General features: G+C 33.3%; 1 protein-coding gene across 17 annotated transcripts in view; it reads right to left on the bottom strand.

Annotated features, from left to right (window-relative positions):
- The window catches only part of LOC138323262 (rap guanine nucleotide exchange factor 6-like), a 77562-nt gene that overhangs the window by 14405 nt on the left and 47963 nt on the right, over positions 1-15194 (bottom strand). For 11 of the 17 annotated variants that reach the window (XM_069267705.1, XM_069267712.1, XM_069267708.1 and 8 more), the window contains 18 exons: positions 14406-14510; positions 13904-14068; positions 13139-13246; positions 12669-12680; positions 11694-11897; positions 10975-11083; positions 10463-10703; positions 9892-10114; positions 9384-9448; positions 8989-9096; positions 5202-5460; positions 4654-4753; positions 4042-4169; positions 3698-3781; positions 3087-3233; positions 2451-2685; positions 1484-1579; positions 494-727 (listed from right to left, as the gene is read on the bottom strand). In XM_069267705.1, coding sequence (XP_069123806.1) covers positions 494-727; positions 1484-1579; positions 2451-2685; positions 3087-3233; positions 3698-3781; positions 4042-4169; positions 4654-4753; positions 5202-5460; positions 8989-9096; positions 9384-9448; positions 9892-10114; positions 10463-10703; positions 10975-11083; positions 11694-11897; positions 12669-12680; positions 13139-13246; positions 13904-14068; positions 14406-14510 — 2623 coding nt within the window. The remainder of the gene's footprint in view (positions 1-493; positions 728-1483; positions 1580-2450; positions 2686-3086; positions 3234-3697; positions 3782-4041; positions 4170-4653; positions 4754-5201; positions 5461-8988; positions 9097-9383; positions 9449-9891; positions 10115-10462; positions 10704-10974; positions 11084-11693; positions 11898-12668; positions 12681-13138; positions 13247-13903; positions 14069-14405; positions 14511-15194) is intronic. The other 6 variants (XM_069267707.1, XM_069267714.1, XM_069267710.1 and 3 more) reach the window with 6 other exon arrangements.

Genomic DNA, 15194 nt, shown 5'->3' with positions numbered 1-15194 from the left:
ATCTTACAATCGAAAGCAAATAAAGATTAAGCAACCAAAATAAAGAAACAGATGTCCATTCCACCAAAAAGCTATGTCTGATCACTTATACATGCAAGAAGAGACATTACAACTTAATGTAATATAATGAACAAGCTTAAATCAATTTAGCCAAAACAGAAATGTTGGTCATGTCTCTCCAATCAAATCTGTCCATCTTCTGTAATTTATATCAATTGTATATTTTTCAATAGTGGTCCCAAAAGGAGATAAGACCAGTTTGTTAAACTTTGTAAAAACTATTCTCATCTCAACTTCACACCAGAAAAAGAAAGAAAATAAGAAATTTCAGTACAAATAGCCCATTACAAGAAAAATATATAATTTGTACTCATCAAATGGGCATAATATCGATGATGAGTTGAAGAATAGAACAGATTAATTATAGTAATTTGTATAATACAATGTACAGAAATTAAGTTGAAATGTCCAGCCCAGCACCGTAGGTTCTTACCATTCCGACTTGGCTTTCGCAATGCTATATTGCTTAAACTGACTACAGATGAGCTTTCAGGTGATAAATGCAATGCTGGAAGAGGGCGAGCATGCCTTGGTGATGTCGGCTGTCGACGCCCAGACATGGGACTCGTTAGGGTTGGAGCAGAAGGTAGAGAATGTTTGGAGTTATGAGGTCGTACTTTGTCCGTCAGACCCATAAGTTTTCTTATGGCTTCTGGAGACTCGGCACCTAACATAGAAAATTATCAACAGTTAACATGCAAATTGTTGGGGTCTGTTCCATCTCATTCATGTCCATACTATACTGTAACTTTTCAGAAATTTTCATAGAATTTCAAAAATAGAACTAATTAAAATTGATTCCAAACCGAAATTCACCGAAATCTGAAATATATTATCCGATTTGTGAAAATATTTGCCAAAATTAGGTTTTTGGGTAGTTGACTTTTTCTGTAACTTTGCTGTATGGTAAGGACAAGGAACAGTTGATTCCATTAAGATGCATTCAAGCATAAAAGGCAGTTAAGTCATTCAACGGTAACAGAAATCAAAACATTTAAACAAGCCTAGCCAACCAATAACTTCTGTCATACTTCTGTCTTACTCAAACAACATCAGTCTCATTTTTTATAATTTACTTAAAATAGCACAAAATCATCTCAGAAAAGTTTCCTCAAAACTTAACACAAACTGTTATTGGTCGGTTGACTGTCAAGTACTCAATGTATCTCAAAAGCAACAGAAATTAATACTATACATTACATACAGAGACATTCTAAAGTTTTGGGTAATAAGTTGTATGTATTAAATGAATCAAATGCAAGGAAAATCATAGGTCAAATGACAGAAGTAACATTCCGATGTCAGCCCATTGTACAAAAAAAGAAAATATATATATGAAAACATATAGTCATTTGCAAAAAAAAAAGAAAAGAAATATCCACAAATAAAAGAGAAGTTAGAATGAAGAAATCATGCTCCATACCGAACTTTGGTCCACTAGATACATTCTTTGGAGGCTCCATCAGGTTTGCCATGGAGGCAGTTAGCATTGCACTGGCTGTGGCATCCGTCTTCTTAACTATAAATATAGTTCAAATAAATATATAGACACCGTAATACATTAATTTTAAAAAAGGAAGTTCATACATTATAATAATTGTAATTCCAGGTATAAGGAAAAGATTAACCTTAAGAATTTCAATTTTTCAAGGAAGTATGAAGGATATGTTAATATCTATTAATGTTACTACATAATAGTAATCACACAATATTAAAAATCTTATTTCCTGTCACACTCAATTAATTTGCTTGATAGTTAAATTTAAAGACAAATATGCAAGAAATAATTTATTAAATCATAGATATGAGTAAAGAAATCTTGACATCATTATTTATTCCTTATAAGACTGATTTTGAACTGAACATGGGTTAATTGCCTTCTTCGTAAGACTGGTCCATTCTTAACGTTAATCATGCAATGAATCTATGTGACCAAAGAACATTCTGTGATCAAGGCTAAAAGACAACAAACTTTAATGATGCAAAATCTGATACAAAATGTCACAGGAACACAAAAACTCATAATCATATTTATGAAAGACAGACATGAACGTACATACAAGGTGGGGCTTCCTACACAACTTCATACAAACTGTATGACAGAGAGATTCCTACACAACTTCATACAAACTGTATGACAGAGAGATGAATGTACATATGTGGCGGGGTTTCATACACAACTTCATACAAACTGTATGACAAAGAGATGAATGTACATATGTGGCGGGGTTTCATACACAACTTATGATCATACACACTGTATGACAGAGAGATGAATGTACAACTTCATACAAACTGTATGACAAAGAGATGAATGTACATATGTGGCGGGGTTTCATACACAACTTATGATCATACACACTGTATGACAGAGAGATGAATGTACATACGTGGCGGGGCTTCACACTGATGTGACATCTCCTTGAGTTTCTCCTCATCTGTAATGACCTTCATGTTGCTAAGGTAGGACTTGACCCGACGCACCATTTGAGCTTCCTCGTACATCTTTTTGGCATTCGGAACCGCTGACCCGCGACGATTCTTCACCCGTTTCATAGTTGCCATTCCTGATATCCAGGAGTTCTCATACATAGTACTGGTACCCAGGAACATGGTACTTACATTCTGAAATGATACACACATCCATCAAAATTAATAGTCACCCCCGGTAAGATGCCACCAATTTCTCTCTAATATTCATTCTCTGGTGTCCATATGACAATGTAGGAAATTTGACATGACAGTGGACAGCTCTGCAAATTTACATTTCTAAGGACTGAATGCTGATAATGTCACCCATAAAAATTTCAAATTCAAGTAAATTAAGAACAAAATATCATACTGTAAGGACAGAGTTATCTGTGAGGTATAAATGACCCTACCTCCAAATGAAGTCTGGACAGAGTTAGGCAGGGCAGACATGGGTTACACATCTCATAGTGAGGATAAAACAATATCACACATCTTGGTTAATGTAACACTTGGAAACTTTTTACTGGTCAAAGACAAAATAAAAGCCAACTTACATATTTAGCAGATGCCATATTACATATATGGCGGACTTCCTTGGCTATCATCCTAACTTTCTCAAAGTTGACAAGTGAATCTACATAGGAGTCATTTGCCAGATGGATAAAAGTTAGGTCCTTTTTCACAACAGGGAAAAATGGCAACTGTAAAGAAAGCAGTCAAAAACTAAAACAAGCAAAACAATATCTTTTTAATTCAAACAGCTATAACATCTATGACATAATGAAATATTTCCAATTTCCACAAAGTATTATTAACTTTACAAGTGTCACAAAGATCAGATATCAGTCTTTTGGAATAGTCCTTTTCAAAGACACCATAAAATAATTTTGAAAGTAAATTGGCAATTCAAATAAACGGTGAAGTGGGCAAGTGTATATGCTTTACATTAGATATCCTTTAAGAACCTTTCTATTGTCTGATATAAGTAACTGACCCCTCTGTACCAAAATATCAATGATCATTCAGACTGTGAATAGAAATCAAATATTTGTTCCTACAGAAGTCCTCTGAACCAGATAAACTAGCAAGCAAACTATCTGATAGCATACTCATTATAATGTAGTTTTTTGTCATGTAATTAACCCTGTATATATACAATACTTACCATGGGTGACTGGCAGTTATCACTACTTATTAAATTCCTATATTTAGACATGTTCCTGGAGGGGTCCATCAAGTCTTTCAGATCCTATTGTAAAATAAATAGAAAATGACACTTGAATACAGAATACTAAGAAAAGGAAACTTGGTAAAATATTAAGACAATAGAAAATAAGAAATGAAGTAAAACCCATTCTCATGCTTAAAATAAAAGTTAGCATTATAAATATATCTAAAATTTTAACTTTAATGGAAAAGTTAAATTGTTACAGTGCTGAGTCCCGCTATGTTTATATCCCCAAGACAGAATCATGTGGACCTGTTATTGTTGTACATATTCACACTTACATTGTACATTTTAGTATATTTGTTAGGTACTTTCTCCCATGTGTTGCGGAGCCTGTCTACACAAGAGTGATTTAATCCACTCACAACAGCAAACATTGTGTTGAAGTTTTTGCAGTCTTTACAATGTCCTGGAAAAAAAAATCAAATAGAATTTTAGCACATCTGTAATCTGACTATCTCCTATTTGAAAACTGGCTTTGCTGCTATAATACATCGTAAGTCTATGATGTAAGCACATGTGTAGTTTATAAACATCGAGTCTTTGAAAATTTTAAAGTAGACATTCTTTGAGTCTTTGAAAATGTTAAAGTAGACATTCTTTATTAACAAATAATCTAAGAGGTGTTCTACAATTTGATGCATGATTGAGCTACTAAGCCCTCTCTGATAAAGGTCCTTGAATACATGTGCTATTTAAATATAGAAATTATATACTAGATGTTTACAAACTATTTTAATGTATGACTAATAAATTTATTATCTGCTATTTCAATTTAGGATTTGAAAACTTGGTTGCTATTTAGCTCTATGACTTACATTTGATACATGTTATTCTGGTGTAGGACATGGATATTTATGCGCTGTATATATTTGTGATACTTGGATACTTACGTGCTATCTTGATAAAATGTTTGATGAGCTTCACCCGTCTGACAATGTTAGACTCGCTACACACCTCAGTAACAACCCAGAACATTTCTTTATTCACCAACTGTAACACAACAACAATTTTATTTCTATCAAAGTAATAACTTAAATTTGTAATTCCATGTGATCTGTTTTTATAGCCAACTGAAATGTTTCAGTTGAATCTATACCTTTGTATTCACTATAAAGTCTGTAAGGAGAGTAGAAAGCAGCAAATATTAGGTTAGCAGTATAAAAATATGGTGCTTGTGAATAATAAGGCTAATTTTAGTCTGGTATTTTGAATTTGTTTCATTTCAAAAATTATTTCCCCATATGTGGAACTGCCTCTTTAAAGAAAATAACATAATCCCATTAATCATGCAGAAGAAATAATTGACTATATTTACAAACATTAACTACAAACAAACAATATTCTAAACCAATAGGATTCAAAGTCCAATGAGTCAATAAGAAGTTATTTTGAGTCTGTCTTTTGGTAAAACCATGTCCTTAGGTAATATATTACTCACATCTTCAAATTTCTTGAGGTTTGGACAGCCATACTTGGACTTGAGTTCGAGAAGGTTGTCAACATACTCGGAGGACTCGATATCCTTGAACACTTTAAAGTCCTCGAGAGTGATCTGTGAGGCGACTTCCGTGGTGTTGAGCTGCAGGAGACTGATATGTGCCTCCTTGATCAGATCCGCACGTAGTTCGTCAGGGACGAGAGTCTCGGTGTTCATGTTGTTTTTGAGATAATACCTGAGTACACAGGGAACAGTACGCCTGATGAGTGACAATGAAAACGCACAAAATTAGCCCCTGGAAACCAAGCCACTGTCTGCAGCGACTGTCAGGTGAAACTGTACGGATCTCAGGCCAATTAACTCTGGAGTTAATCAGGTTACAGCACACAAACCATGACTTATCTGCTCAAAGTCAAGTCTACCAATATCTACCATCATTCCAAATATATTATTACTTTATCAACACATTATATTTTATAATTCAACTTGCTTTTCACAAACAGTATCTTCAACAGAATTAATTGACTATTTGAGCAGTTAACTCGTGGGAAAGAAGGGGATGCAATCCAAAGGACAAAAACGTTACAAGGTCCACGCAATGAGGAAACCATCAGTTCCCAAGACATTCAATATTCATTAGTACAAGTACTAAGCTCATCTGGTCTATCATCATGTGTTAGGTATGTTCATAAGTTAAAGCAAAACATCCAGTTATCATTAAAATTAATGTGACAAAGAGAACAACCAATTTGCTTGTGACTTCCTGTTGTTTTTCTCTAATATTTTTCTTACACAGATGCATACAGGATGGACAAAGACTTGTAATTCTAATGAATGATGAGTTTAATACAAACACCAAAAGATCAGGCTCTATTTGATCACTTCAACATATGTTCACTTTAATCAAAGCTGATTTGTTAAATATGTTAATATATAAAATGTTGTTCCTTAGAATTATTCTGTCTCTCAGTATATATATATATATATATCACCAGTTTTCCTTGGTGAATATTGCTGGTATAAATATACAAGGGCAAACAAATCATCTTACAATTAACCTTAAATTCAGGATATGTTAATTACAACTTATAACAGAAAAGAAATAAAGCATGTTTACAAAGAAGAATATTAATATCAGCTTTGAACACAGATTTTAGTAACAAATAAAGCCTGGTGAACATACCACATGATCTCAATAAACAATTGTTTAAACAGCAACAAGACATAACCCGGTCTGACTTTGAGAGATTTCTGACTTTTAATGGATCTTGATGTAACGCTTGATAGATCCTTTAAATAGATGACAATATGTTTTAGCAGCTACAGAAAACAGGTCAATAACAGTTTTATAAAGTATGGTGTGTGAAGTATGTTATAAAGAGCATTAAGTAAACTACTGTTAACCAACTCATTTTTCATGTACGATTTAAATTTGCATCTTTGCAAGTGATTAGAAATCACAAAAATTTATCTCCACGGAAATGTCTTGAACTTGTAGTATAGTAGAACCAAATTATATAAGTTAAATCACGAAATTCCTGCAAAAAGCTCTTCAAGCAAAAATTGAAAATTAAGTTGCTGAAAAAATAAGTTGATTTACAAGAGAGGGATTGGGACTGAATCCAATACACACTCATATCACTCTATGCCCTCCAATTTGGAAAATTGGAAGAAACATAGAACGACTCAATTATAATTGGATAAAGATGTATAAATTCAAAAGCATCACATGTTATATAGATTAAACTGAGACAATTTGTTTAATTGAAGTTTCCTATTTCATGTGAATGAGATAAAGAACAAAGTCAGGCTCCAAGATCATGAAACATTTGAAACTAAAATTTTTGATAAGCCAATCAAAAGTGACATAATAACTTTTCATAACATTGTCTGTTTTTGGCTAAGCTAAAAGTTGAATTTTTTTAAAACTAAGATAATTTCATGATCTTGGTGTGAGGTAAATAAAGCTAAAACTACATGCAGAAGTCAGACAAGCTCAGACAAAGTGAGGTAAAGGAAACCTGTACATACAGACAACATAGCCAGGCCTGTGTAGCACACCACCATACACTATAACATTCCCATTCTAAGGCTTACCACTTCAATACAAATATTTCACAGTTTTCAAAAAAAATTAAATATAGAAGCTTATAATTTTCAAGTTGGGGGAAAACTTGCCAAATTCAAACTTTAGCATTCCACCAAAACATTTGTTTCTAAAGAACAAATATATTAGCATAAAGCATGTTATGTAATTACTAGTTTTTTCATCAGTCAACAGAAAGAAAAGCCAGCTGCCCAACAAACGTAGAAATAAAGAGCTTGTCCGTCATTCCATTTGTCCATGCACAATCACCGAGTAGCCAAATACCAGGGCTTTCATTAAATTAGTACTACAGCCAGTTTCCAGGGGCTTACATACTTACAACAACAACACAAGTTTACCACTTTCTTTGTATCCAAAATACAAAGATAACTCTATATAATATTCATTAATACATTTTTGGTTCGTGCTATGGAAAACCAATAGCTATGGAGCATTTATAATGAAATTTACATGCCTTGAACAAATGGATCGAAATTGATGAGAGATAATTGATTAAATGCAATTTCACATACATATGCTATATTATTACAAATGAGAAATGATATCTACTTTGGGCTGAATGACAAACTTAACGACTTTATAATAAAGCTAATGGCAGCCACTATCAACACTTAAGTATCCAGCTCTATTCTTTATATCAATTAATTTCCACAACATATTTCCTATTCTACATGATCAAAATGCAGATTGGTGTGCTGCATGTATAAAAGGTTTGCAAGTAAGACAAAGTGGAGAGTTTATCTGTCAATTTTTAGAGTAGAGAATAATTCCATCCCAACAGGGTTACTGTGTTATACAGAGATAAAGTCCATCCCCACACTGTGCCTCTACCAGGCCTGACTCCCCGACATTCTCCATCATGTGATAAACACTGCTGTTTAACTCGAAAGAACAGCTCAAAAATATTCTACTTTTTTCATAACAAAATCATAGTATATATATACCGATCATCATTAAATTGATATTTATCATTTTGGCTATTAAAGAAGCAATTTTGATACTGATGATATGTAATCTACTGAATTTGTATATATATATATATATATATCATTCTCTATCAGATATCATTCTTTAAATATCAATTTACAATTCAAAGAAAACTTAAGGTAATGATCATTATACAATGAGCTGTTCTTTAGAGCCATTTATCACAAATGGACAATCTAATTTTGGGTACGTAACAGATAAAAGTAGGATGGCGACTAATTGTGAGTTAGCACTGAGACTTTAGATTAGAGATAAGGAAACAATATAAACACCAAGGAATGAACAATTATATCCAGTCTAAATAGGTAAGGCACAGATCTACAGGCAACAGGAAGGTTTTTATATTCAGGTAGGATTCCAGAAGGAAAAGGCAGTGAATTGGAAAAGTGTGTCTGTTCTAAGCAGATGAATAAGTAATATCATAACTAATAAGGTCATGGGAAAAGGATTGGAATATTTATCACAAAAGTTTAAAAGAACAACACCAAAGTTTATAATCAAATCAACATTGCCAGTGCAATGAAAAACAAGTTGTAAACGCTAAGAAAAAAAAGGACCTTCACCTTGAAATAAACACCTGTGTAATATAAATAAATGTAAAAGCGCATGTGATTGGTGTTGGCTTATTTATGTAACCACATGTGTGATTGGTAGGTTCCTCACCAATAAACTCTTCTGTACCAATAAACATACCTCCCATTGAGATTCTGTCTTTCTGGCAAATTTCCAAGTTGATCTGGCAAACGTTTCTGCTTGACCAAACTTTCATTTTCAACAGTTACTTCACATAATGAGTAATTACTGGAAAAAAAATAAAACAAAAATATTTGAAAATGTCTTTTGTGGCAATCCAAAGTTATTATTGTTAAAGTCAGTTATCACAAAAGGCTCCTGAAGTATTTATATTTCAAAAGTACTTAACATGTGAGTTTCAAAATCATGAACCAGGGATGAAGGACAAGATGTAGAATGCCTCCAATATTCCATGTTATATGTAATTTGATTCTTAATGGCATAACTAATATTGAAATGTCAATTACTTAGTCGATCTCTCATCAATACACTTAAAATATTCCATAGCCACTCACCTACTGGGGTCAGTTATACCAAACTCTTGTAACGCTAGCATCACAACTTCTCGTGCAGTCGTTTCCTAAAGTGAAAACATCAGCATTTTACATCTTTTACACTTTCACAATTGGTTACCATATTCTAAACACTGCAACATTAAGTATTACAAATTAGTGCAAATGTGAAACAAAGCATCCTATCATGTTTGAGAGAATAGACTTCCTCAAATGTCATTTAAAAGCTGAAAAACATTCAAGATTTCAATTCTCACTCATTCATGTGAAAAACATCAACATTTCAATTCTCACTGTTTCATATATTTTGCTTCCTTCACATGACATTTTGATATAGGATATGTCATTTTTCTTTAATCTGTTGAAACTACTAAAAATCTTTTTTGAATACAGTGATTATATTTCAAGTGTTGGAAGCTCAAAGACACAAATAATAAGAATCTAGAAGTAACAGGAATACCAGGGCTTCAGCATCAGAACAGCTCCACTGACAATACCAATAGAGCATTACCTTATGAATAGGAAGAAATTTAAATGACTGGTCAGCTCTGTAGACTTTGACCACGTGATCTGGGATGTCTTGTTTCACGTCGTCCACACTTAATGAAGATAAATCAGGGTTACTAGCACTTAGGTGTGTGCTCATTCCTGGAGAAAGAGACGAGGAAGATGTGGTCGATGTCTGCCGGAGTGGACCCTGGTATAGACTCTCATCGGATTTGTTCATACTCTCACTGTAACATATCATTTAAAAGGTTTTGATGTCTCTTATACCTATAATGGTTTTCTCTTGCACCAAATCATATACCAATTTATATAATTTTCTGGCTTCTATGTGTCCGATTATTTTTATCAAAACATGATCAAGTAAAGATATAGAACCATAGTCTGATGAAGAACTTCAACCATATTTATTTCAAAATAAACTTCTTTTGATAAAATAATTTGTCTTATAAAATGTCATAAAATAAATGCAATGGGAAAAACACAATTATCTTCCTTTCTACTGTTGAAGTCATTTCAGAAATGGTTAATCAATATCAAACACAGAAAAACTTATACAGCAAAAATTCTACACTCACCCATCTACACTAGACACGCTGGAATTTCTAGGAAGGAACTTCTTGATAATATTTTTACGGCCAAGAGTGTTAAACCATGATCGGTCCTTCTTATCGTGTTTCTTATTTCCTTTAGATTTAGCCATAGGTGAAGCAAAATCCTCTAGATTGGGAGCAGACAGTCGTTTACTTAGCTGACCACTCATATCCTGTTTGTCAGATTTACTAGATCGATCTGCTGCCAGCAACATTTCTTTAAACTCTGTCATAGGAAAAACAAAATCAATTATACAAGTTTCACATTTTAGCTTTTTTTCCTTCCAATCTATCATTTTTATATACTTGAATCAATTTTTTTTTTATGTTTGTGTACAGAATGATGATGCTGACGACAATTATGTGAGTTGTCTCCCTTACCTAGTAAATTATGTTTTTGACATAAATTATATTTGATTGCAATAGACAGGTGAGTTGTCTCCCTTACCTCTCAAATTAAACTTTTTTGTGACAGAAAGGTGATTTGTCTCCCTTACCTAGTAAATTATATTTGACTGTGACAGACAGGTGAGTTGTCCCTCTGAGAGTTTCTAAGGCTTTGTTGTGGGATACACATTGAAAGTTACTACCATTCACTTCCAAAATCTAGAAATCAAATACATATAGATTCAGTATTAATGATAAAGGACGCAAATACTTTCAACCAGAAAGGCAAACTATGAATTCTTATTGGTTAATAACCCTTATGATTTAAAAATTCACTGGAAATGCAACTTCAAATTACCTCTGACTACAGTACTGTTGGATATTGTTGGAATTTTGAAGACTCTTACTTAACAAATTTTATCAAAATAATCATTATTAACACATATTCTTTCTTAAAATTTAAAAATTAGTATTGTTGAAGAGAAATCTAAGATGATTTTGGTAACAGCATCCAAACCACACCCATATTAGTTATCTAGACAGCCTGCTTTATGTTACCGGTGAGAGAGGCCAATTATTGACAGCAGTGTATATCAAAAGAAATATAATTTTCCAAATCCTTTAAAAAGGTCTTTTTAGTTTGAAAAAAAAAATGAAAGCATGTATCAATTCAGTATTACTAAACAAGTCATTTTACCAAATCAAACATTTATAATGTTTGCTTCAGAAAAAACAACATGAACAAGCTATGCCGATAGCTGAGATTTTCTTTCCATGCTTGATATATAGTGATAAATATTCCACTGTGACCAGAAAAACAAAGGATTACCTGGTCACCCCGTTTGAGGCCAGCCTCATAGGCTTTAGAAGCCTTTTCCACCTTAGATATGAAGATGCCAAATCCCCTTTCTTGGCCCCCCAACACAGAGAAATGAAGCACCTCCTCCCGCGTGGCTCGAGTTAGTGTCACCGTACGAGGGCGGGCCTTTGCCGCACATGCTATGTTGAGTAGCCGTGATTGGCCAATCATGGTCTGGTTAATATCAAAGTGTTTATGCAAGTTATAAGTCAGCCAGATAATCAATGCCCTAATGTATCATCAATTCCATTTCTTTTTTGTTTTCATATTTTGATCTTCTGAGTTTTTTTTTGGCTTTTTTTATTTTTTAATGCATATAATATTACACTAGAAGAAAATCAAATATCTGAGTAAAGAAAAAGTCAGAATCAAAATTTGTATGAGGAATGATAATTTTTCTATCAAAAGGATAGATATTGATATGTGTGACACAATGGAGTTTATATCTATGACTATCCAACTAAAGAATTTATGATACATTAGGTTAGAAGAAAATCAGTTTTTCTGGTTAATAATCATCTACAAATCGCACATCATAAAAATCTGAAAATAGTTTATACAGAATGTTACATATGTAATTTAGCAGGTTAATACTTTAAAGAATGAAAACTTCCTGTGGAGTGTATATAACTTATCAAATTTGAGCATCAAAGTTTCAGAGACATAGAAATAACATTTGATCTAAGTTCAGCAGCAAAATTTCTTTAAACCGAAGCAAAAGCAAGGAAATCTGTAGTCACTAATTGTACTAATCATCAAATCTCTTTTTAAAGCAATATCATAATTTGCGAAGCACTCCATTGAAAAGTAACTGGAAAATTCAAGCTATGCTCAAAATCAATCAATTTGATGTCTCAATTTGTCTTTAATTTACAACTAATTTTACAAAATATTTCACATCTGATGAACATGCTTGAAGTTTCAAGTCAATTTCAAATCACTTACGTCTGATAATAACTGAAAAATATATCATATATATGTCTATTTATGTTTTTGTTGTTATATAAAATTGGCATTATGTGAAGCAGTAAATCTTTCACTTGTAATTATTGCAGTTGCATAATAGTTTTTTGTATGATTCTAATTGCATCAATTCAAGAAAACTTTGCATAATTAAAATTCCTATACTGCAAAAGCAATAGAAAAAGATTGTAAATTTTCGAAAGAGAAATAATGCCCATTCTATTCTATTTTTCAATAATGATCGAATCTTAAATATATATACATATTTGTGTACATCAAATTACAATATATACTGGTACATGAGTACATTAGAAATACAATTGTTAATGTTAAGTCTCTTTCCAGATAATTGCATATGAAATACACCCAATCAAGGTTAAAATGGTTGTTAAAACTCCGAGATGACCACAGTAGATATACAGCAACAGAACAAAGATTTGTCACAGACTTACCTCCCTTTCCAGAAGCTTTTCAAATTTCTCCAGAAATTCACACATACAAGCATCCATTTCAAAGTCAATAAAATGATTGTTAACCCAAAGAAGCACAACCCTGGTAACCTGAAAATATATATAATGTTTAGATATATAAGCTATTGGTTATCTGGCTAAATAATAGGTCTATGAGACTCTCATAAAAGGGAAGAGGTTAAAGATTTTTGCATGTTTCATCCTTCGAGTATGATCAGATAATGGTATGCTGATTTACCTTTGGTCTAAGTACAGTATGATCAGATAATGGTATGCTGATTTACCTTTGGTCTAAGTACAGTATGATCAGATAATGGTATGCTGATTTACCTTTGGTCTAAGTACAGTATGATCAGATAATGGTATGCTGATTTACCTTTGTACTAAGTACAGTATGATCAGATAATGGTATGCTGATTTACCTTTGTACTAAGTACAGTATGATCAGATAATGGTATGCTGATTTACCTTTGGTCTAAATACAGTATGATCAGATAATGGTATGCTGATTTACCTTTGTACTAAGTACAGTATGATCAGCAGATAATGGTATGCTGATTTACCTTTGTACTAAGTACAGTATGATCAGATAATGGTATGCTGATTTACCTTTGGTCTAAGTACAGTATGATCAGATAATGGTATGCTGATTTACCTTTGGTCTAAGTACAGTATGATCAGATAATGGTATGCTGACTTACCTTCGGTCTAAGTACAGTATGATCAAATAATGGTAAGCTGACTTACCTTTGGTCTAAGTACAGGATCATCAAACCACTGCCTCAGGCGACTGGAGAGTTCTGTAGGGTCCTTGAGAAACATTCGGTAGCATAACAGGAAATCTTCAACATATGTGGGGTCAACGACGGAATGGTCCTCTACAAGGTGCTGCATTAGACGTTCAGCTGTCCCCTATAAACACAACCAACTCAATAAGGTTTGGCAGATTTTTGTTCACCATCAAATTAGCAGTTACAGATGGCTTGATTTCAAGTGACTTGTTTGGAAGTCGAGGAAAGCCAGAGTATCCAATAGCATAAAAACATACATTAAAGGTCATGTCAGGTCATACAGTGCATTTATTCTTCTCATTTCATTGAAATATTCTCTTTCAAAAAAGTTATAAACTTAAAAACTTCTTTTCTTTTCATTGAAAAAGCATACCCGGTTCTTGAATATATTTGCATGATTGTTCGTGCTAGATAGAAGTCCCACACCTAACCTCTATATTATACAGGTCTATACTTACCCTGATAACAATGTGACCTCGTCTGTTTCCCCCATCAAATACTCGATGTTCTGTTACCAGTACTATATTTCCCTCCTCTTCATGTCGTCGAGTATTTTCCTCTCCCTGTGGCAAATGAAAAGTTCTCAGAGTTAAATATCAAAATAGCTGATCAATATCAAGTTATTTCTGTATGTACATCATGAATTTATTGAAAGTTTATGGAAATCAATGTTTTGCTAAAAACTTATAAGAGAATCTGAGCAGAACCAAACTTATCAACAGTTTTCATTATCTGGCAGTATCATGCTCACTAGCTAAGCTTAATGACAGTGCATTTACCTGACAGTTTGTAGATAACCTGTTTTCCCTGACAACGACTTGTTAACCTATTTTTCCTGGATAGTTCCTCATTAAACTGTTTTCCCCTGACAGTGCCTTGTTAACCTATTTTTCCTGGATAGTTCCTCATTAACCTGTTTTCCCCTGACAGTGCCTTGTTAACCTTTTTTCCCTGACAGTTCCTAGCAGACCTGTTTACCCTGATAGTGCTTTAACCTTTTTCCTGATAGTTCCTCAACCTGTTTCCTCATTAACCTGTTTTCCCTGACAGTGCCTTGTTAACCTTTTTTCCCTGACAGTTCCTAGCAGACCTGTTTACCCTGACAGTGCCTCTGTTAACCTGTTTTTCCCTGATAGGCCTCCTTAACCAATTTTTCCCTGATAGTTCCTCATTAACCTGTTATTCCCTGATAGTTCCTCGTTAACCTGTTTTCCCCTGACAGTGCCTCGTTAACCTGCTTTTCCCTG

This window comes from Argopecten irradians, chromosome 5 (genome assembly GCF_041381155.1).
Source record: "Argopecten irradians isolate NY chromosome 5, Ai_NY, whole genome shotgun sequence".
NCBI classification, from domain to species: Eukaryota; Metazoa; Mollusca; class Bivalvia; order Pectinida; family Pectinidae; genus Argopecten; species Argopecten irradians.
The sequence above is the reverse complement of the archived record's forward strand: the minus strand, read 5'-3'. Positions and strand labels throughout refer to the sequence as shown.